General features: G+C 34.9%; 1 protein-coding gene across 2 annotated transcripts in view; it reads right to left on the minus strand.

Annotated features, from left to right (window-relative positions):
- The window catches only part of LOC137642533 (uncharacterized), a 116,066-nt gene that overhangs the window by 63,342 nt on the left and 27,011 nt on the right, over positions 1 to 25,713 (minus strand). Inside the window, exons 4-6 of one of the 2 annotated variants that reach the window (XM_068375167.1) lie at positions 25,296 to 25,488; positions 22,766 to 22,899; positions 20,780 to 21,354 (exon numbers count right to left, since the gene is read on the minus strand). In XM_068375167.1, coding sequence (XP_068231268.1) covers positions 21,061 to 21,354; positions 22,766 to 22,899; positions 25,296 to 25,488 — 621 coding nt within the window. In that variant the 3' untranslated portion in view covers positions 20,780 to 21,060. Of the gene's footprint in view, positions 1 to 20,779; positions 21,355 to 22,765; positions 22,900 to 25,295; positions 25,489 to 25,713 lie in introns of those variants that run through there. The other variant, XM_068375176.1, reaches the window with a different exon arrangement.

Consider the following 25,713-nt stretch of genomic DNA (forward strand, 5'->3'; position numbering starts at 1 on the left):
TTAACAGCTCTCGGAAGGGGCATCACTTATTATTATTATTATTATTATTATTAGCCAAGCTACAACCCTAGTTGGAAAAGCAAGATGCTATAAGCCCAGGGGCCCCAATAGGGAAAAATAGCCCAGTGAGGAAAGGAAATAAGGTAATAAATAAATGAAGAGAACAAATTAACAATAAATCATTCTAAAAAAGGCAACAACGTCAAAACAGATATGTCATATATAAACTATTAACGTCAAAAACAAATATGTCATATATAAACTATAAAAAGACTCATGTCCGCCTGGTCAACAAAAAAGCATTTGCTCCAACTTTGAACTTTTGAAGTTCTACTGATTCAACTACCCGATTAGGAAGATCATTCCACAACTTGGTAACAGCTGGAATAAAACTTCTAGAGTACTGCGTAGGATTGAAGATAAAAGTCGAAATAGACCTTCTTTAACGAATAGTGCATACGAACGCTAAGCTAAACAATATAACCTCCAAAGGTGGTATAAATAATCACTACAATTTTTTGCAAGAAGAATCTAAAGCTGCAAACAAGTTAAAGATCCATTTAGGTTGCTGACATTTTAGCAGGAAAACAATAACCTTCGAATTTTAGGATCGGACATTTGGTATTAGCACCATATGTTCAGCAATCACAGAAAGCCTTACAAGCAGTAGCTAACATTCTGGCACCACGTGAAAAGAAAGATGGGAAATATGGTTACACTATTCCTATTCAAGTTACAAGTTCTTTTATACATATATAACGCTCTACAATTCAAATAACATTCTTTTCTGGGCTGCCCAAAGGCAAGAGCCCGGGTCTTACACAAGGTAAGGCAATCTATACAGACAGACAGACTGGTTACACTATGAGGTATTCACTACTGAGCGTAAAGTGACTCAAGAAATGGGAACCCAATATGCGACCTACTATGTTAGTTTAGCAGAGCCAATCTTTGAAATCCATTAGCTACAGCCTTTAGTGATGCTTCGATTTTATTTTTGAGGAGCAAATAGTTTCAAGAGTTCACTCATCTGTAACTGTAATATATTTTGTTTTAGATAACACTATAAATACTGAAAAAAAAAAAAAAACATTTATTTTTCGCCTCTTAAAAGAATGGAAAAAGGTAAACTATATTGCTTTCCTTACGAAAGTTCAAATTTAGGAGCACCAAACTCCATATGAACAGGTCTAGATTCGAATTATATTTCCCTAGCTTATGTGATATAACTATTTTTCTCTAAATCATTATTATAATCATATTAGCAGGGTATTCGAGGAGCATAATTTGTGCTACCTCAGAGAGTACTATTTAATAAACAAAATTGATGAAATATAGGGGCGTTACGAATAAGCCACGTCAGCCGTACTTTCAGAAACTTATTCCTTAAAGTTTTAATCTCTTTATGTCCTTTATATCCCAAGTCATGCTATTAGCTGTCGGTGTGGAATTGTATTTAGGGACTCTATAAAAAACTATATAATTTATACATCTATATCCATCCTTAGTTACGTTACCATGTATCTTTTCAGGAGCCCTTAATGAAAGGCAGATGTTTTGGAAAGTAGCCGAGCTGCCCAGCCATTGGGAAGATGAACTTGACGAAAGGCTGTTCAACCTTCGTCTTATGAAACAACTATGCTTTGTCCTCAAGACTGGTTAATTGATAGTTTCGTTTTATCAACCGAGTCTCATCTGTAATTGTTGGTCAAAGACTTGAGGTCAGTTAAATTCTTTATTCCAGGACTGAATGTCAATCTGTAGGACCTTCATTCAATTCCTCACGGTACAGGTTGTATAGGATTTTTCATAAACTGACTTACATTCAGAGTGTACTATCCATCACTTAGTAGTACTAGGCATGCAGTTAATACAAATAGTCTTACCTTTTTTTTCTTTTTGGCGTGGCTTAGCACTACACAACATCTTAGAAGTTACATTTCTGCTTTAGCCAAATTGCAGAATAATGTACTTAATAGATTAATTGAATCGGTGAGCTTCAGACGCTCATATTTGGTGCAAAGAAATTATTTGTTGAGCACGTTGACAAAAGTTTCGTTTTATAGTTTATGTGGTATTGATTCATTTAACAAAAGCTTACTATACATCTTAAGTTGTGTTTCATTTCTGATTTCTAAACTTTGTCCTTCATTTCATATTTTCCACACTAACCATCTTTCCTCATTTGGCCCTGAAGCCTTGCAGTAATCAGCTTTTCCGACTAGAGTGGCAGTTTGTTAATGATGGGATTGGTGATAATAATACTTTTTCAGTACCAACAATCCTGTATCACTTACAATATCCATACTTATATATATATATATATATATATATATATATATATATATATATATATATATATACATATATATATATATATATATATATATATATATATATATATATATATATACATATATATATGTATATATATATATTTGCATATATATATATATATATATATATATATATATATATATATATATATATATATATACAGTATATAGTGTATGTGTATGTACAGGTATATACATATACACACATCGTATATATGTAGGTGTCTCCGTCTGTGTGCAAGTGTGTGACAGTATTGTCCGAAAAAAACTCTACTGTTAAATTCTTATTGAAAGAAATGTGGTTCATGATATTGAAATGAGCTGTACAAAGTACCTTATGCGTCGTGCGAGAAGAATTTATTGGTTGGGAATTGCGGGGATAAATAGAAGTTATAGAAAAAGTTGCCTTATGTAGTTTGCGCATGTAGAAAGAATGGACGATAGTAAGTTACTGAAAATATGTATAATTTACAGGTATGAGGGAGATCGTAGTTAAGAAGAGCCTTGACACCCATGGTTGGCTGGTACGATTCGCTGCTGAAAAGTCTTCTGTAGATGCATGAAGTAACTTTTACGTAAAACTTGTATTTTATCTCTATTAAACAATATTTTCAAAACGTATTTATGAAATCGATGTATGGTATGTGTGCTTGTTTGTGTGTATTTGTAGATTAAGCTTCTTGTTCTTAACCTTCAACTCCCATAATAGGCAATGCTTCTTTGAAGATGATAAAAGACCAAAACAGAAAGAAACGAAGACTTAAGGGGTTGAGGGGAACGTCTTTAAACCTGTGTTAGCCATCAGTAAGAGAGAAAGATCTCAAGCATGATTACTAGGTTAAATCATAGTAATATTAAGCTATGGTGGAGCAAAGTTATTTCTCTCTCTCTCTCTCTCTCTCTCTCTCTCTCTCTCTCTCTCTCTCTCTCTCTCTCACAAACCCACACATGTACACAAAAGCACAAGTCTATCACCAGTTTCATCATTGCCTTACAAAAAGAAAAATCTATTTGTTATTTATGTTAATATTCCGTTTTTTTTTTTTTCATTAAAAAAAAATCAAAATTTTCTTGCCATTATCAGTATCCTCGAAATTATTATTTTTTTTTTTTTAACTTTTATTTAAAATAACAAAATACAATATTTACATTTTGCCAATAAGTTATTGAACACAAGAATTCCTTTGTAACAAGTTCATTTTTTCCTTATACAAAATTGACGCAAACCATCTCACAATTTAATATTCCTCATTTTCAGTAAGCTTCTGCAAATGGCTTATCCATATTCAAACCTTTACGAGAAACAAAACGGCGAAATGAGGCGAAGATACTAAACTCGACTTGCGGCAGTTCCTGTGGATTGTCTTATCAGTTCCGTAAATCTTCATTTAAATCTATTTTACGCTCGGGCGTCACCACTATCCAGTGTCAGAATTTATAATGAGTTTCCTAACTTATATCTACTAACTTTATGTAATTAGTATTTACGCTTCTAATTATACAGCGAGAATCAGGACTTTCTTTGACCCCGTTAACGAGAAGCTTCAATAAGTTATTTTTTATGAACAGTTTATTGTAGGACTCTTAGAATGATAATAAAATATCCCTAAAAGTATTCTTTAATCGTATTATTGATTTAGATCTTTTTTTGTGCTGTTTATTACTTAAGTTAGGACCATAAACTTGCTCTGTACAGATAGAAAAATTGCATATATAAAATTCTAATTTAAAGCAGATTATATCGAAGTTGTTTCATGCTGTTTTGTACTATACTAAGAATTCCGACCTGATTAATTGAATAAAAGCATCTTAGCCACAATATCAGATATAATTCTGCCATTTCTCATTCTCCCATAAGAGTTAGCGGTTACAAGAGCTCTTTTCCATTTGTTTTTACCCATGGAAGTGGGGGAAGGGTTGAGACTGCTTGGCCTTCACCTCAAGTTTTCCAAAACGTATATATGTATATACATAGATAGATAGATAGACAGATATATATATATATATATATATATATATATATATATATATATACAGTATATACATACATACATATATATATATATACAGTATATACATACATACATACATATATATATATATATATATATATATATATATATATATATATATATATATATATATATACAGTATATACATACATACATATATATATATATATATATATATATATATACAGTATATACATACATACATACATATATATATATATATATATATATATATATATATATATATATATATATATATATCATATAACTGCATACTGTATTCTTACTAGATCTTGAACATGTATTATTAGGTGATTCACAGATACCTTATTTATGGATTTTTTTTGCACTTTTGATACTTAATTTAGGCTATTTTTTTTTTTTTATAAATGATATTGCGAAATTACTTCGTCTTTCGTGAGTCCTTAGGGGTAAGACGAGTCCTTAGGGGTAAGACGAGTCCTTAGGGGTCTAAAGTATGTGAAAATGACCCTAGTTTGCAGTAAAGCCTGTCAAAATGTGCCGAAAAATTCTTAAACTGGGGAAACATCATCACCTTGTGAATTTCTAAATGTAAACAAATCACTTGCATTCATTTACAAAAATATCTTTTTCTTTTCCAGTTTTTTTCAACATCCTAGAATCTGCAATCTCGAATTTATCTTTGTATTTCTTGTTTATCAGTCTCACATAAATAGCTTTTGCAAGGTCAGAAATTTTTCCTTGCCATTTTCTTTCTTTCAGATCTCCAGAAGCAATATTGTGCACGTCAAATAGAAATCCAAACCATGAATCCTTTAAGCAAGAAAATCGAGGATTCCATTAAACGATAGATTTCTTGGTCGAACTTTACCCATCACTTGCCACGTTTTTGCTGGTTATCCGATAATGATCAATTTTTCTTCTTTAGATGATCAACGATTTTTTACATTTTTTCTTCTCAATTACAGTTTCCTGACAGAACTCATCTTTTCATTCTTTTAAATAATTTTTCAAAGTATCATCATTAGCAGTTGTTTCTATAAAGTTGATTTACTGGTTCTTGTTATGCTTTTGATAGATAGATAGATACAGAAGATGATGTCTTTTCCCAAAAATGCAAAAATACAAAAACATCGGGTGTAAACATGGACTGATAAATATTTTGACCATCACCTGGTATACAGTTTTGCTGGCATTCTCGCTTAGCAGCTGTAATGGTAATATCACTTCTACTAGTGTTCCTTGTGGCCCTTTATTCCTCATTCTCATCACCATCGTATTTCTGATTCACTCTTTGCAGTAAAATATTAAGCTACAGCCGCAGTTCATCATATCAAATCGTAGAATGAGTAAGGAAACTAGAAAGGACATCCATTAAATCTGAAACAATTGATAACTTCTGTCCTAACTTGCAACAAGATTATGTTCAAACTATGTTTATTATGAACAATGACTGAAATAATAATACCAATTCTCTAATATCGCAAGAGGGTCTGTCCCTCTCTTTTATTCTTCTCCTGTACTTCTCTTTCTCCCTATTTCCTAAATCTTTCCCATCCCGAGTACCTGCCTTTGAGCTATAAACTGGATTGTATCCAGGGGTACTCTTCCTTTCCCCATATTCCCCACTTCCCTATTCTTCTTGTTCTTGTTCTTCTTCTTCTTCTTCTTATTATTATTATTATTATTATTATGTTTATTACAGTATAGACACTATATATAAACACTGCTCTCGGTTTATTTGAACACTTGAAAAATGACCGTACATGAAAGCCTCATTACCACGACGTTGTAAATACAAAACATTCAATCAAATTGAAGAGGCAACTAATTTTAAATGAGGCATTTTTTTTTCTTTAACAATATAAGCAGGACCCTTTTACTGCATCTCTGATATGAGAATACATATATCATCAATTGCTAGTTTTCGTGTTTCTGGGTCATTGTAAACAAATTGAATCATATCGGCTATATATTCACCATAATTTAAGTCATTTGCAGAACCTAACACCTAGCAAAGTATTTGTTTCGAATTACAAAGCTTTTATTTCATCTGACCTACCTAACACAAATAAGTCTAGGTCTAAATAACACGAAAGTAATAAATAGGTCCCTCAGCGTCTTATAGAATGTCAGACCGACGTTAAATTCTGTTTTTTTTTTTTTTCTACCCCGGGAATTGAAGAGGCGTTGATGCCCTATCATTACTGTTTAGTAGTTTTCAAAAGGTTAATCAATTTTCTGTATAAAGAAAACATATTTGCTTTAAATTAAAGCATTATTATAGCTTAGCTCCAATTCCCCATTTAGTTGTAATAATTTAATTAAATTTGTTGAATATTTAGTCTAAAGAAGCTCACTAATAAATGAATCCACATATTATTATTATTATTATTATTATTGTTGTTGTTGTTGTTGTTGTTGTTGTTGTTGTTGTTGTTGTTGTTGTTGTTGTTGTTGTTGTTACCCGCTAAGCTACAACCCTGGTTGGAAAAGCAAGAGGCTTTAATTAAGAATGTAGTGACCAAAGAAATAAGATGATTCACTGTCCAAGTGCTTAAAACTTTTAAGCAAAACTTTTGTGTATGAAGATGAACTACTTCAAAAGACTTCTTCATTTCTCGTGTCTCCTAAGTTACTCTGAGTAATATGATCATGATCCTTAGGTCTTGTAACTACAACCACTAAGTTGACAGTAAATCTAAGTTTTATTGTTTTATAATAAAAAAGGAAATATGACAGAATCACCATTATCTTTATGAATTACGAGACTTGCGTAACAAAATTCAATATAAATTTGGAATTTTACTAAAAGTCATAGTGTGCTTCTCTGCTTAATGCTTTTGCATTAACTCCACATGAAAATAGGCATCTGTGGTCCACATGCCAAAATTGGCTTTGGTCAGAATTTGTTCTTCTGAAACCATATATCGTCACCCTCATAAACTAACTGCCTAAGTCATTTTCTCCACTTGTTGGGGAATAAAAAAACCTTCTCATTTCCTAATTCTTTATATCATTGTATTAAGATTCAATTAACAAATTCTAATTCTCAAATTCTTCTGCTAAGAATTTGTGAATTGAAACTCAAGACAATGATATAAAGAATTAGGAAATGAGAAGGCTTTTTTTTTGAGTTCCCAACAAGTGGAGAAAATGACTTAGGCAGTTAGTTTATGAGGGTGACGAAATATTATGTAGGATACGTGCCGTAGAGGTCCAAAATATTTGTATTGTTGACCATATTCGATAATAAGGCCTTTTCCTTTTTCATCGGGAGTGTAATTATAACTTTGAATATTCAAAAGGAATGTACCAATTGGGAAGATACGCCTTATATAGAGTTGCTACTATAGTCCATTTCTTTTAGCGATGCATATTTGCACCGACTCGCGGCGGTGCCCTTTTAGCTCGGAAAAGTTTCCGGATCGCTGATTGGTTGGACAAGATAATTCTAACCAATCAGCGATCAGGAAACATTTCCGAGTTTAAAGGGCACCGCCGCGAGTCGGTGCAAATAATTCTAACCAATCAGCGATCAGGAAACTTTTCCGAGCTTAAAGGGCACCGCCGCGAGTCGGTGTAAATAATTCTAACCAATCAGCGATCAGGAAACATTTCCGAGCTAAAAGGGCACCGCCGCGAGTCGGTGCAAATAATTCTAACCAATCAGCGATCAGGAAACATTTCCGAGCTAAAAGGGCACCGCCGCGAGTCGGTGCAAATATGCATCGCTAAAAGAAATGGACTATAGATTTCTCGAAAAGAAATATGGGCTTGATTAATTGATTATTTGTTGCTACCCTTGTCCTCTGGGTTTCTCGTGGGTGCATTTGTTGGATTTCTTTCAGTTTATAGTATTGAATAGAAATTTATAGATTCTGATCATAAATTTGATACAGCTTCGTTTTGACTTTAGAGGTGTTTGTTAGTCCTTGTTCCTATTTTCATACTCTGAGAGAAATTAGTTGAAAGATAATTTCTTAGTGTTATTGTTGACGTTTTAAACAATACATTGGAACGAGCGGTTATTGATGGCCAATACAGTAATCACGGTAAGTGATGTCCATTATAATTTAAAGTAATATTCTAGCCTATAGTCCATTTATTTTAGCGATGCATATTTGCACCGACTCGCAGCTGTGTCCTTTTAGCTCGGAAATAGTTTCCTGATCGCCGATTGGTTAGAATTATCTCGTCCAACCAATCAGCGATCTGGAAACTTTTCCGAGCTAAAAGGGCACCGCTGCGAGTCGGTGCAAATATGCATCGCTAAAAGAAATGGACTATAGTATCATTTATAGAGAAATATATTTTCATAAATCATTTAGCATAAATAACATTTTACCTATGCAGATTATTGCTTTATATACATTGCTCCAATCTCCAGATTGCTGGCCAGCAATTTTTGATTCCTTAAGAGAATTTTCTAAAACCGGTGTATGGTTCAAATTTCTGTGAATTATGATGAACTCTAACAAAACAAAACCATAATTATTAGAAAGTTTACTGATATCTCTGAACTTTGAAACATTTTGAATTTTCCATTTTTTTCTCTAGAATATGGTTTCAAAATAATTAATAATTTGAGGTGAAACTGTAGAAAACACATAGAAGCCACTAAGAAATTCAACTTCGAATGAAAATTGTATTAGAGAGAAGCTATGTCCCATTAGCCCATGGCCTGGGGAGAGGGGGTGTCCCGTGTGCATGAGATGTACCCCAAATCATCCACTTGGGTTTTATAGTAGTCCTTTTACCCCCAGGCTATTTGGTAATTTCCAACCCTTAACCCCCTGGGGGTTATTTTTTTCCCAGCACATTTTGCAGTATATATTCTTTAAATTGCTCTAACAGCCTTAATTTTTGTCATAGAGAGGTCAGGTTAGTCTCATTCTCTTGGAAAATGCCTGAATTTTCTCAAAAAATTAGCAAAAATATGAAAAAAAAATTTCATAGCATTTTTTTGCAAGGACGTACCGGTACGTCCATGGGGGTAAAGGGATGGCTTTTGTGAAACGTACCAGTACGTCATTTGGGGGTAAAAGGGGTAGACACCTTGAACTATAAGGAAAATTAGGGTGGACATTCTGAAACCTGGTGGCAAGTGAAAAATTCAGACTTAAATTCACTACATCGGGCAATAGTTTCGACCCATAAACAATCAGACTTAAATTCACTACGTCGGGCAATAGTTTTGACCCATAAACATTCAGACTTAAATTCACTACGTCGGGCAATAGTTTCGACCCATAAACATTCAGACTTAAATTCACTACGTCGGGCAATAGTTTCGACCCATAAACATTCAGACTTAAATTCACTACGTCGGGCAATAGTTTCGACCCATAAACATTCAGACTTAAATTCACTACGTCGGGCAATAGTTTCGACCCATAAACATTCAGACTTAAATTCACTACGTCGGGCAATAGTTTCGACCCATAAACATTCAGACTTAAATTCACTACGTCGGGCAATAGTTTCGACCCACAAACATTCAGACTTAAATTCACTACATCGGGCAATAGTTTCGACCCATAAACTCTAGGCACCTGATCTTAAAATGTTCATATCTCCTCAAAATTTAACGTACTGTAGATGAGTCATTTACCACTAACAATGTTCCTTTAAATGAGAGCTTCCCAATGATATGTAAATCATTACCTTTAGGGCCATATTTGGTCACAAATAATTGTGTTTGGATTAAGTAAATAAAGAAAATAAAATGCAAATTGCATTTTCAAAGCACATTGCAACCTGGAAGGAAGATATGCAACCTTAAAACACCTCAGTAAATAAGGGGAGAGAGAGAGAGAGAGAGAGAGAGAGAGAGAGAGAGAGAGAGAGAGAGAGAGAGAGAGAGAGAGAGAGAGAGAGAGAGAGAGAGAGAGAGTAAACAATGGAGGATCGGACGAGTCTAAAGCTGAAACACACAATGATTTTTGACGTCCTTCGATCTAGGACATTTTAGACAGTCTTGTCTACATGCTTTTAGACATACGCTCATATAAAAATTATCACATACTCATATCTAGACACTTTTAGACATAATCTCACCTAGACACTTTTAGACATAATCTCACCTAGACACTTACGGATCTAGTCATCTTACCTTGACACTTAACGTATCTTTAATACATCTTTACACCTGAAAGAAAACAATTTCATATTCAGGCAATATCAAAGAACGAATGGCATATATCGATAATAATCAACAGAGAAAAACTGTATAATTAATAAAATGAGTATTTTATAAAATTCTATGGAAATAGGAACGCTATTTTTGTAATTATCATCATTATTATTATTATTATTATCATTATTATTATTATTACTATCCAAGCTACAACCCTAGTTGGAAAAGCAAGATGCTATAAGCCCAGGGACTCCAATAGGGAAAAATAGCCCAGTGAGGAAAGGAAAAAAGGAAATAAATAAATGAAGAGAACAAATTAACAATAAATCATTCTAAAAAAGTAACAACGTCAAAACAGATATGTCATAATATATATAAACTATTAACAACGTCAAAAACAAATACGTCATATATAAACTATAAAAAGCCTCATGTCCGCCTGGTCAACAAAAAAGCATTTGCTCCAACGTTGAACTTTTGAAGATCCACTGATTCAACTACCCGATTAGGAAGATCATTCCACAACTTGGTAACAGCAGGAATAAAACTTCTAGAGTACTGCGTAGTATTGAGCCTCGTGATGGAAAAGGCCTGGCTATTAGAATTTACTGCCTGCCTAGTATTACGAACAGGATAGAATTGTCCAGGAAGATCTGAATGTAAAGGATGATCAGAGTTATGAAAAATCTTATGCAACATGCATAATGAACTAATTGAACGACGGTGCCAGAGATTAATATCTAGATCAGGAATAAGAAATTTAATAGACCGTAAGTTTCTGTCCAACAAATTAAGATGAGAATCAGCAGCTGAAGACCAGACAGGAGAACAATACTCAAAACAAGGTAGAATAAAAGAATTAAAACACTTCTTCAGAATAGATTGATCACCGAAAATCTTAAAAGACTTTCTCAATAAGCCAATTTTTCGTGCAATTGAAGAAAAAACAGACCTTAAATGTTTCTCAAAAGTAAATTTGCTGTCGAGAATCACACCTAAAATTTTGAGAGTCATACAAATTTAAAGAAACATTATCAATACTGAGATCCGGATGTTGAGGAGCCACCGTCCTTGACCTACTTACAATCATACTTTGAGTTTTGTTAGGATTCAACTTCATACCCCATAATTTGCACCATGCACTAATTTTAGCTAAATCTCTATTAAGGGATTCACCAAACCCAGATCTACATTCAGGGGATGCCAGTTTACGGTCATCACTAACTACTTGGCTCTCAGTCGAGGTATGGGGATTAATATTTGATCATTATGTGCTTTGAGAAAATTTTTGGGTGAATAAAATAATAAAAGAATACACAGGTTGCACAATTTTCTTAAATAATCATTGACTATAAATTCTGGCTATAGCAAGAAATTTTTTTCTAACTTATGATGTAGTTTTAATATTGTAAGGTTACTATGACATGGCAAATTAAGAAGTCGTATTGATTGAATAAACTAATTCAAAGATGCATGACAGTTCTTTTAATCAAAGTTAATCTACTCAATGTCAGTAGGAAAATCAAAGAACTTTTAGGTGGTTCAACATACACATTAATAAGACATTCATCAGGTTTCTCCATCGTGAGAAGTTTAAAATGAACTTTCTGTGTAAAACTGAACTCACATTCTTTAATATAAAAAGATAAATTAAAAACTAGTATATATTTAATAATGCAAATACATGATTCAAATTTAGGATTGAAATGTTTATTATTTATCTTTTTCTATAGCTAAGTATTCTAAGATTCAATTTACATTCGTGAAGGAATTAAATTTAAACAAGCTCTAATGGACGGATGACAGTAATGGTTTCTCATGATTGTGTTTATAATAACATTCCTACATTCCTCATCCCATGCTATACCCACATGTTACAGCACTTACAACTAAGACACTTTGACATTTACAAATGCTGCAGCAAAGAAACATGATTACTGCGATGCTGCGACAGTAACAGTAAGAGGTATGTTCCACATTTTGTACAACTCCACATCATAATGAATTCCTCAGGTATCAAGAGATTCCATCAGTTGGCACTAAGAGATCATTAACTACTATATAACCATATAATGTTGGATCAAGGGGCCCCATTTAGGTTTAGATAAAAATAAAAGTCGTGTGAAATGTTGCAAAGAGTGCTCTTTTTATATGATGTTTTGTTGCATAGCTAGTAGGTGATAGGTTCTTAAAATATGATCTCTTGGAATTACAGTGTATAGTTTCTCAGGTAATCTGATATTTTACGCACTGCTGCCTGCTTCAGTACTATTTGTCAGTAGTCTCCAAATTCTTTAAAAACATTTCTGGACGTGCCTTTACAACAGCAAGTTGAGTCCCAAATGTTATGTAGTCCCAGCCAGCTGGGGAATGTACTACAGGTAACACTTGGTAAAGTTTCCTCCCTACTTGAGCAGTGAACATACGAATAGCAATTCACTATACCTGACTGAATGTCCAGATCCAGTTTTAATCCACAGTTCACTGCATCCTTTATAATGAAATTCAGTCCTGGAGCTTCAGGTACCAGTCCACCAGACAACCTGTGTGAGGGGAGATTATATTCCATTGATGATTAAAAGTCACTTGATGAAGAAGGGACTCCAGTTTTCTAGTTCGTAATAATGATGGCTAAAACATCTCCATCTTTACAAGCATTAATATAGTGCAGTTTCTTTGGAGGTTTCTTTTCCCTTCCTTGACACTGATTCTCTCATTGACATTGACATTAGGCAATCCTCATGAAACAAACGTAGATATAAAGCAGGGGAACTATATTGAAGTAATTCCTCCTTAGTGTGTCCTCGTTCCCTAGCAACATCAAGCATTCGATACTAGTGAACATCTTCACACTGAGTTGATTTCTTTTTATATTTTTCTAATGACTTGATTGGTTGATGAAATGAAGCGAATGTTTTTATGTTTCTCATGTGAAATGTGGCCGAGATAAAAACTTCTTTTTTGCTACACATTTCTTTGCGAAAAACCTTGTGTACAGTCTTGCAGTGCTTTCAGTGTTTAACAATTGCTTTCTAATATCTTTGGTTGCTACTTCGTTTGCCATGATATTGTCAAGTCTTCTTTCTTCTGCAGGCATTGAAAATTAGTTTTCATTTCTATCTGTGAGTCATATAATCTGAGGAAAATTTCTCTCCTCAGACGTAGTCTCTGATGCAGTAAAAGATTTGTTTACATCTAAAGCATGTGTTTGGGCTTGAATCTGACACTTTTCTGTGTAGATCTTTAATAGCAAGGATTTAATTTTTAAGTTATCTCCCTCTTAGCAACATAACTTTTTCGTCTTGAACTACCGATGATTCCTGCAGGACTCTTCTGAGATCTGAAAATTGTTGCCTGTAGGGTCATATCAGCTCCAACTGCTTTGAAACATCCAGGAGTTCACTTTATTACGAATTTTCCTTCCATGAATGCTAGGATTATACAGAGTAAGTTGCCATATCAGTCTGATGATGCAAGAGCTCTTGGTAGCTTACACATAAACCAAGATGATTGGAACTTGTTATGAGTGTGGCACTTTTTCATGATTCATAGATTGCTTCACACTTCATGATGTACAATGGTGTTCTTTTTCTTCCACTACGAACATTAAAGTACATTATCTGAAATAGACCTTGCAACATATGTTGTCTGGATATAGAGAGCCCTGATGACCCAGGAACATCAGATTCTTTTTGTTCATCATTGCTTGCCCTGAATTCAAGAGGATCCGGAATTGAAACTGCATTTAATGACATCTCTATATCTGCAGCATCACAGAACATATCTTCAAGATTAAAATCAACAGCTAGGAGTAACTTACATATATGTTGAGCACATTCTTTTATTGACTCAGTACATCAAATTGTTTGGGCTACATCCTGTGCTGTTACATTTTGAGTGAAAAATATTAATGACTTATTTACTTGTTTGGACTTTGAGAAGTAAATATTATCACTAAAGTGGTTAACCAAAAGTTGCTTGACCTCATGGTTTGTCACATTATTTACATTATGGAGATTATTTTACAAGATACTTATTGATGGAGTCTCCAACAAAACTTAATCATATCCTAGGCCATTTGAAAGCCCACTCTCAATAAATTCAACATCATTTTTCCATGCCTTTTGCTTTTCAGGGATATAATCACCACTTTTTGTTTTTGTCTTAAAATGGTCATACTTTAGAATGACCATTATTAGTAGAATATGTGTGCTACTAACAAAATTATATATTTAATCAGTATATTATTCGGTTTAAAACGAAATACATGTCTATAATCCATAACCCTATAAATCCATGTTTAGTATCAAAATGATCAACTCTTCAACCCCTCTCTCTTAAGCATGTTGCACTTGATATCAATATTCGTATCGCCAATTGCCAGATTAACCAACCCCACCCTCATTCATACGAGATCGCCTCCTCAAGCAACTCCCGAATCTTAAAATTACAAAGGAGATTAATGTGACCTATTAATTCATAAAACGATATTTTTGGACTTAAACTTTTCCCCCCTACATGGCCCAGTTTTGTCTCTGGCATATACCATTAAACCTACTCTAAGAAACAAGTTTTGATAAGTTACTCACTTGTTCAAGACCACCCGCTAATGCTTCAACTAAATCCTACCCTTTTCAAAAGCCAAATCCTTGGACACAGTTTGTCCCTTGTAATTTTTACCTGACTTTCGACCGTACCGGATTAGCCATATATATACGAGACCACTCGCTAATACTTAAATTAAATCCCTACCCTTTTTTGATGGTCAAATGTGCTGAAGATAATGGCTCCTGCGAAACACGTAAGAAGTTTGACATTACCAACGAAGTGAGATCCCATGACAAAATAGGCGTAATGGTTGGCCCTGCTGATGTGGTTGATCCCACCGAGCGTTTCACGTTGTATCTAGGTGCCCATGAGTTTGACGCCGCTGCCCTTCAAATGGTCAGTGAGAGTGGTGATTCCTGAGACCGTAATTGTTTTGTTGGCTAAAGGGGTGACGAGTGCATAGGTAGTGTGGCGATACCGTCCAAGACAGAGGGGCACCTTGATTACAGCATATTCCTGAACATGTCCCCTCAAAGTGAAGGAGGTAAGTATCAGGGACTCACAACGTATGGGGCGTGATAAAAGTGTGCTAGCTTCCTGAGTCAAAGGATACCGCGCGTATACACCGGGCGTTCTCAGTGCATGATACAAAAGTTGGAAGTGGTGAGTGTGGTTGCTGTGGTGGGCAGGGTCGTGGCGGCATTGTGAGGGAAAACCATGACACAAGGTAGAATGTGGGCTAGCTGACACCGCTGCCAGGTAATTGTAGGTGTTGCAATTGCTGGTGTGGTGGACAGAGGCACCAAATTTGGTGCAACAAGCACGTTGTTGTAGATTGGCTTTGCATTCGTTGAGGGTAGTTTAGTTGGGGCAGACCATTGGTCAGTGGGTTGTACCGTGACAAAACGCATATCTAGGGCTAAGGATTAGTGACATGCATTTCGTTTTAGCAATATAATTTTGTTAGTAACACACTTACTCTAATGTTAATTGATTCAGTACATATCATGTGAGTTATTATTTCTAGTTTTTGTTCGAAATCTCTGTCAGATTTCGGACAGCCCCTATAGGCTTACATAGGGCGAGAAAACTCTTCTAATATATAACTTGATTAATAACAGAGGGCTGGTAACGGGCAACCTCCCAGACTGGTGTGTAGGCTAATTATGGAAGTGCTTGTGCAATATTAGTGGGGTGTTGGAATGACTGTGAATATGAGTATTCTGTAACCAAAAGTATAATAGAGACTATTTATTCACGAAATAAAATATACATAAACAATATTACAAGCAGACTCACGAAAATGGGTTATGAGAGTGATATAAATAAGACAAGGGTTATGACAAAGATAAAAGTTAGACAGGGCTGTGGGTAGTAGAGGACACGAACTCTCATTTTAATATCATCATACTCAGAACTGAAGGACCCACCAGTACTGTTTCATGAAATGAACTCGGTGACAAGATTTGAGTAATTACACCTAATTCATGTCAATTATAAATACAATTGTGATTACCTCATCATATTACAGTTATAACTACAATTTCAAGGTTGAAAAAAATATGAAATGTAACAATAATTATTATTACTTACTCTGAATTTCAATTGCAGTTATATAAAAATATCCTATTCGTTGCGCAATCATATTTCTTTCACATATTCTCTTGAAAGAAAGAGCAGAATTGCAGATTGTTGCATATAATAATGTATACTTGAAAATGGTGTCTTTTTATAATCTTTTTTCTTTCAATATTTGTAACTTATAACTAGCAAATTATTCAGTACAAATAAAATTTGTTTTTTTAATTATCTTTGACTTCCTGCAGAAATAACCATAAGCATAATTATATACATCTCTGAATATGAATTGACTAACTATATTTTTAGTATCTTTACTCTGTGGAAAATTATAATGCTTTAAGAAAATAAAACTGAAATACAAAATGCAAAATCTTAAAAAAAATCAGATTAGAAAAACTTTTCACAAAAAAAAAAAAAAAAAAAAATAATTACCTTCTGTCAGTTTTTGCAACTCTAGTAGTTAACTTATTAAGATTCTCCCTGAAAACTAGATAGAAACTCAAAAAACTATCGGACCTGATTAACAGAAGTTTTTGGAAGATAGGACCTACTATCCATTTCAGAGACAATAAAGCCTCACCTTTTGCAAATATCTTTCAAACAAACAGTCAGATTAATATGACAATTGGGCTCAGCTTGTTTGAGACCCTCCCAGAATTTCTGACACTACAGTATACTGCCAAGTGTATTTCATTAAGGAGTATACTCTTGGATTTGAAGGTGAAGCTATTAAAAGCAGAGCAGATAATCTGACAGAGGAAAGTGTGACACCAGGTGGCCATAGCTTGTATAAATTCATGCCTACTTCCTCCCTTCCACCCCTATCCCCAAACCACCATCTCCCCTTCCTCGTCCAATACTATCTATCATCCTTAATATTCCTCACTTCCTGTTGTTCTCTGTTTGTATGTATGTCTGTTTCGTTTTCACTTATGTTGTATTGTCTGTCTGTCTGTTTGTCTATCTCGCTTCTACTTCTGCTGTATTGTCCGTGAGATATGAAGCTATGCACAATTTGCATGCGTATAGTAAAAGATAAGTCGAATGTATACATTGTATGGTCGGGTCCTTTATGCAAACACGGGTGATAACTGTTGTAGGTTATTTGCCCGTTATACTGTGATTTCAGGTGAAAAAGTTAACGTTTTAACTCGCGGACATGCACCCGAAGGTGGATAGGTACTCCATGAAATGAAGGAAGATGGGCCTCATCGCTGTCGGTAATGACTAACATGCTACAAATCTACGAAGTCTGCTGCGTGGATGCAAAGGAGTGATTGCTCAACGATTCTTCCATGTGTTTGACCTGGATGAATTGCTAAGAATATGAGGATAAGTCTAGATTGCTAAGTAATCAATCGTACTTAAAGTTTGTAGTTAGACATAAACGAGACAACATGTTTTACTGATATCTCTCACAATAAGATGGAAGAATATGTTTATAATATGATATATTACTATTGCAATTGCGTGGATATCTATTATTATTACATTACAATGATTGCAATTGTTTAGATATGTAAAGGATTATCAGTTTCATAATTGTTGGAAGGGTGTAGTTTGTGACTCAGTTATTGTTGTTGGGCGAGATGCTGTTGCCATGTAACATAATTTGTCTTCATCTTGTGTAGAATGCAGCTGCCAGATGGCACCGACTTAAAACTTCCATATTAATCAACATACCGTTTTATAAATAGATCGGGTACATTAAGAAAAAAAAATAGCATTATACTATTATCTATTACGTTGACTTATATTACTATTACTATTATTACCACAACTATTGTTTTCATCTATTACTATCACTATCCCCTCTGATGGTCCAGCACTTTGCTGCAGTAGAGGGGCTTGAGTGTCTCAATGATGGGCTGGGCAATGGCGGTGGGGTAGTTTATCCACCCTGGCAGACTCAACCATACCGCTCAGGCCAGTTCTGAGAGACCAGACCAAGACTGGACCCCCCTATAGGCCTTCTCCTTTATTTAAGATAGGCAAAGGCTAGGAGAAGGAAAACTCCAAAATCAAACCAAACAAGACCCCAACGGCGGAGCTTCCCAGCACCGGCGGAAGAGGGCAATGCCTGTCAGGCAGGCAACAAGGCGGGCCTTGACATAACAAGAACCCGGCAGCCCAATGCAACCAACATCGGAGAAGCTGCCTGTCTCATATGTCTTGAGCCGCGGTGAAAACGGTGTGGGCCAAGTGTGTGTGCGTGGCCGTTGCAAAGCCACGACCACCCAAAACAATATACCCAGATACTGGCATTCTGTCGTTTGTATAAGCACCCACCCCATAGATAGGAGGCTGATGACTAACGACAGAACCCAATACTCGGACACGAGTGGGCGACGACGACGACTATCACTATAAACCTTTTATAACTTATTAATATTACACCTTACATATTAATATTGGCCCATGTATGCTACAGGTCAGGCTGGAAGAAAGCAAGCTTCGCGCAACCAAGGAGATATATGTAGGTACGGCGGGACAACCCACATCCCTTGAAGACCTTTATTGGTCCTCTCTTAATATACATGAAGGTGTGGACCACATCATCATCATCTTCGACAATGATAATGAGGATGAGCTGTTTCTCTATCGTGATGATGACGATTGAAATATATGCTTAGTCAATTACATAATTATTCCACTCATCATATTTCCGTTTTCTGTCTTAGTCTGTAATAAACTTATAACACATTTCTACAAGAACCTTCTTATACTGTATTTAAGTATGTATGTATGTATGCAGGCATGTATGTATTCACACACGTGCATAAATGTACTGACACACACACATGTATATATATATATATATATATATATATATATATATATATATATATATATATATATATATATATAATGTGTGTGCTTATTTGCATGTTTGTTTATTTGTATATACATAGTTAACATTTTAACTGAATTAAAGAAATCAAAAGGGCCTACAGCATTTATAGCAAGAAAATGTCGTGATCACACACAATCAAACAAACGAGAGAGAGAGAGAGAGAGAGAGAGAGAGAGAGAGAGAGAGAGAGAGAGAGAGAGAGAGAGAGATGGGAGACGAAAGGGAAAGGCAAGAAAGGAGGGGTTAAGTAGCAAAAGAAGGAAGTAGGCGCTAATTTATACACTGCTCTTATTATATTCACCTTCAAAGACAAGAATATAATCATTAATGAAACGGTGTTATAAATTCTGGAAAGATCTCAAAATGACATATTTATCCATCTGTTCATTTAAAAGATATCTACGAAAAGCGAGGCATGGTGGCATCTGAAATGGATAACATTGCCCTATTTGTGCAAGGGTTTCCTGCTATACTTTATTCTTTGAAAAAATAGATCATTTGTAATTACAGTCATATTTACCATCAAGTACTGTAGAATTAAAAGAGTTATGGTTGCCAATAAACAAATAAAATATTACAATTACCTTAGAAATATGTAATTAATTCCGTTTCCGTTAAATTAGCAATTATAATTACTGCCTGTAACAGTGTTTGCCACTTCTTTTATAGTATATTTAAGGAAGCTTTACGAATTACTATCACTATTACTATTACTATTATATGCTACTATTATATGCTAAGCTACAACCCTAGTTGGAAAAGCAGGATGCTATAAGCCCAGGGGCCCCAACAGGGAAAATAGCCCAGTGAGGAAAGGAAATAAGGAAATAAGGAAAAATAAAATATTCTAGGAATAGTAACATTATTAAAATAAATAACACTTAACACATTAACACTTATATTATATATGTGACAATAGCTATATCATATACGTAGGTGAAACACCCATACTCCCAATATCGTTTTTATTTATTGAATCAAACATACCAGTATCCAAAGAGATATTTTAGAGATAGATGGCACAGGTAGTGAGCGAGGTTACCTTTTACCCCCACCATAAGGTTAAATTTCGAGCACATTTTGCTATATATTTTTTTCTAAATTGCTCTAACAGCCTTAATTTTTGTCATGGAGAGGTCAGGTTGGTCTCATTCTTTTGGAAAATGCCTGAAGTTTCTCATAAAGTTATCAAAAACATGCAAAAACATGTAAATAACAGTGTTTTGCAAGAACGTACCGGTACGTCCTTTGGGGGCGAAAGGCTTAATACAGAAACTCGCCGAGAAGTAAGGGAGTGACATGCTGCACTTCCTCAGAGCATAGTGTACCAGGCCCTTTTGTGTCTAATTGTGCATGTGTATCAATGAATGTTTATAGATTTAAAACAGTTTCATCCAATGCAAATGTTAAATGGTCAGGCACACTTTAACATATGAAAAACGTTATGATCTTATAGCAAGGGGTCATTTTTATATTCACGTTACAGGAAAGATTGCTATATAACACTTGCCTGGTACCGAGTGAAAGGAAGATGGATACGCATAAATCACCATGAACATAGGTTTGTGTGTATGTGTGTGTGTGTGTGTGTATTTTAAAAAGTAGCTGTTATCTGCAGTAATAATCTACGTCGTTTCCCATTACACTGTTACATATTCTGTTTAACAGCATATTAGCATATTGATTGATTACGATGTACCCAATGTGTTGTTTGTCCTCACAGGCCCAAAGGCGTAGCCCGCTTTGGGTCTTCCGGTGCCTCCGGCATTCGTCATTGTACATGTCCGTTAGAGGAAGGTTGCTGTCCCACACGACCACTCTAGTAGCAGCGAAGATTTCATTCGTGGCGTTATTGAAGCTGTGTATCACTGCAGGAGCCATCCTGTCTTTCTCGTTCAGGATCTTCAGAGATAGGATTGATCTTTGTGAAAACCCATTCAGAGATAAGAAACTTTTCTTGCTATTAGTAATTAACTAAACTATTGAATCAAAATTCTTGTTCTTCATGGGGTTCACTTGAAGGATTTGTTCTCATACGAGAGGTGAAGATTAGAACAATGTTACGGTAAAGAAGTTGTGACATCAGGTGGCTCGAGATTAAAGGGAAAATAAAGAATAGAAATGCCGAGAGCACTGCAGCTGAGGGATGAAGGAACGTATTGAATAGGCCCCTGTACTATTTTATGTGCTGGCAATATCTTCCACCGGGAAAGTCATGATGATAATGATAATACTACTAATATCAATAAGGATAGATAATGAGATGTAATCAGGACTGCTTTGAAAATACGTTGTATGTGGAAATATTACTAACGTTTAAGATACTGAACCAAAATATCTAAAAGAATGCCTGAACAAACTAGAACTAGAAACAAATGTTAACATAAGACACATGAGTGACAAACAGGCTATCTGAACCAAGAACAAATAGTAAATTTGGTGAAAGGGCTTTTAGCTACTGTGTGCCTAGACATTATAATAAACTGCCAACTGAAATGAAGGACCTAAAGGGAGCAACTGAATTTAAGAAGAAACTAAAGACATTACTTTGCACAAGATCATATGATTTGGAAGATGCTACAATCAAAGAATTGTATAAGTTATAATGAAAATGTTTCGTTAGACGATTGATATGGACCCGCCCGAGAAGTAGTTCACTCGATTTCAGTGGAGGGTTGGATTTAAACCCAAAACAAGTAAACAAGTAAGTAAGTGTTCAAGTACTGTACTACAGTATATAATCTCACATTATGCTATAGTTTCTGCTCTCCTGCTTATTATGCCTTCAGATCGAAAATCAATGTTAGGTTAACATCATTCTTAAACAAAAATTTTTATTTTCCTTTTCTCTATTCTTTTACAATTTCATACGTAATTAACCTGTTCATTGGATATAAATGGATAATTTGTTGCAAATACAATGAGATTATATTTGAGCTTTGTAAATGAATGTAAATAGGAAACGTTTGCAAGATTGGAAACGTGACCTTTGAAAGTATTTTATTCAGAGGTACGATTGAAGTGTTAGCAAATAAAGATCACAGATCCAGGAAGCGATCCTATTAATACAAGATGAAGATAAAAATTATGGCTCAAGTTAGGATTCGGGAGTCAAGTTGAATTTACCATTTACATGTTGTATAGAAGCATTTTGGAAACTACTTCTAACTTAAAAAAGAAAGAAAAAAAATGGTATTTCTGTACCAGGTGTACTTTCCAGTTAGTTTCTTATGGGTTGCAAGGAAAATATGAAAGCCAGTTATTTTTGTAAACCAGGTTTTAAACATTTGAAAATTACATTTGGTTTCCTTACCTGCAGATGGTCCACAAGTTTATAGATGACGTGTGCCGATTCTGCCAATCTGGAAAGCTTCAAGCTGATTTTTGTTATGTAGTCCTTGTAATCGATGACTGATTTTCTATTGGCCATAAAGTGAAGCCCAGAACCTACGAAAAAACAAATAGGAATAATGAGTTTAATCTAATTATTTCAAAAGGCTAAATATTCTAAAAACAGATCGATAATTCATTACATTCGTGAAGTTCCAAGAGAAAAAAGATGTTTCCAGATTAGCATAATCTGTACACTTGCCTGCATCGATGTGCATTTGCGTAATACTATCTTCAAAACAATTAGATTTTAACTTAGCCCGGGTCTTCTTTAACTGGATATCTAAGACCTTTATTAATAAAACTTGCATCAAAGCTATCTGTTATTTTCCGCAAGTTAGCAAGAAGAGGAGCTTTTAGCACTTGTTGGAGAATTGGTATTGTTACTCCCTTAAGTAAATGTGTTTGTGGTAGCTCAAGTCCAACTGATTACCGCCTAATTTCCATAATTCCCATATTATCTAAAGATTTTGAACGTCTTCTGGCAAAACGTCCTTATAGGTTTGCTGAAGGTAATCATCTATTCCCTAGTTTGCAATTTGGTTTTCGTAGAGGCCTTGGAGCATGTGATGCCCTTCTTACAATCTCCAATGCTGTACAGAAATCCCTTGATTGTGGTCGGGAAGTTCGTATGATTGGCCTTGATTTTAGTGCTGCCTTTGACCGTGTTAATCATGAGTCTCTTATTTCAAACTCAAACAGTTGGGAGTGGATGGGTCGTTTCTTAGTATTATTATTGATTTTTTTAAGTATTAGATCTCAAAGAGTTGTTGTTGGGCACCATAGTGAGTATAGGAGTGTGACATCTGGTGTTCCACAGGGTAGTGTTCTTGGCCCATTACTTTTCATACTACATACACATATGTGGTTTGGCCTAGAAAAGCTTGTTGCATATGCAGGTGATGCTACTCTCTTTGCATCAATTCCATCCCCTGAATGTAGATCTAGGGTTGGTGAATCCCTTAATAGAGATCTAGCTAAAATTAGTGCATGGTGCAAATTATTGGGTATGAAGTTGAATCCTAACAAAACTCAAAGTATGATCGTAAGTACTTCAAGGACAGTGGCTCCTAAACATCCAGATCTCAGTATTGATAATGCTTATTTAACATTGTATGACTCTCTTAAAATTCTAGGTGTGATTCTCGACAGCAAATTTGTTTCTGAGAAACACATTAGGTCTGTGTGTTCTTCAATTGCACAAAAAATTGGCTTATTGGAAAAGTCTTTAGAGATTTTCGGTGATCAATCTATTCTGAAGAAGTGTTTTAATTCTTTCATTCTACCATGTTTTGGGCATTGTTCTCCTGTCTGGTCTTCAGCTACTGATTCTCATCTTAATTTGTTGGGCAGAAACTTACAGTCTATTAAATTTCTTATTCCTGATCTAGATATTAATCTTTGGCACCGTCATTCAATTAGTTCATTGTGCATGCTGCATAAGATTTTTCATAATTAGAAGGAACCTACATTGCTTCAAATGAAGATACCCCATTGTAGTTATTATTCAAAGCCCAGATTCAGAGAAGCGTAAAATTATTAAAATTAATAACACCAGATCCCAACACTGTGTAGAATCGAAATCAAATATTTATGACTTTTGTATCCTAGTGTCCACAGAACATTACTACCGCTTAACCTTTTGTTGTTGACTATCAGAACTCAAAATCATAATGAAAATTTGAACTTGCTCTTACTTTTATTATTATTATTATTATTATTACTATCCAAGCTACAACCCTATTTGGAAAAGCAAGATGCTATAAGCCCAGGGGCTCCAATAGGGAAAAATAGCCCAGTGAGGAAAGGAAATAAGGAAATAAATAAATGAAGAGAACAAATTAACAATAAATCATTCTAAAAAAGGCAACAACGTCAAAACAGACATGTCATATATAAACTATTAACAACGTCAAAAACAAATATGTCATATATAAACTATAAAAAGACTCATGTCCGCCTAGTCAACAAAAAAGCATTTGCTCCAACTCTGAACTTTTGAAGTTCAACTGATTCAACTACCATGTCATTTATCACTAAGATCAAGTGCTATCAGTTTTCTTTCCTTACGCAATGCCAAATAGTCAGAGGATGCATAACAGCTTGTCTTAGGCCCTGTCCACACTACCGGGCAGTCCCCGATGGGCAAACAGTGATACCAGACCACAATAGTTAGTAAGATTGAGGGTTAATTACGTCAGAAGCAGGAAAACCACAGACAGGGATCTGGCATCATAAAGTGTTGCCAGATCCCTGCCTTTAGTTTTCCCACTTCTGACGTCATCAACCCTCATTTTCACTAACTACTGTGGCCTGGTATCACTGTTTGCCCGCCGGGGAATGCCCGGTAGTGTGGACAGGGCCTTAGAATCACATACCCTCTTTCTTAAATTATTCAACTCAAAGGTAAAGACTCAAGTTTATTTTGTAGTCAATATGGACGAAATAGTTACCCAACACCAATAGAGTTGGTTTCCTTTCCTCATTTTTCTGCCATTCATCCATAAGTCTTGGGAGTCGTTGAAGCATTGGGTCCCATAGGAAAGTTATACAGACGGGTAGACTGTGAACCATTATTTCGATATCCTCGTGGTAGACTGTCGTTCGCATGTTCTTGGTGTATAGATTAAAGTTTAGCCATGATTTCTGAAAAAAAGTACGATATTACTATTGTATTAGATAGATAGAAAGAGGGAATAGTCATGAAAATTGGACAATACACTAATCTATGTTGTATAACATTCTTAATATTCAAATTTACTTAAAAAGATTTAGTCAAGTTTCTTGTTATGATCCTAAGCCAGCCCAAAATTTCTGAAAAAAGTATGATATTACTATTGTATTAGATAGACAGAAAGAGGGAATAGTCAT

The sequence above is a fragment of the Palaemon carinicauda genome, chromosome 1, assembly GCF_036898095.1.
Source record: "Palaemon carinicauda isolate YSFRI2023 chromosome 1, ASM3689809v2, whole genome shotgun sequence".
NCBI classification, from domain to species: domain Eukaryota; kingdom Metazoa; phylum Arthropoda; class Malacostraca; order Decapoda; family Palaemonidae; genus Palaemon; species Palaemon carinicauda.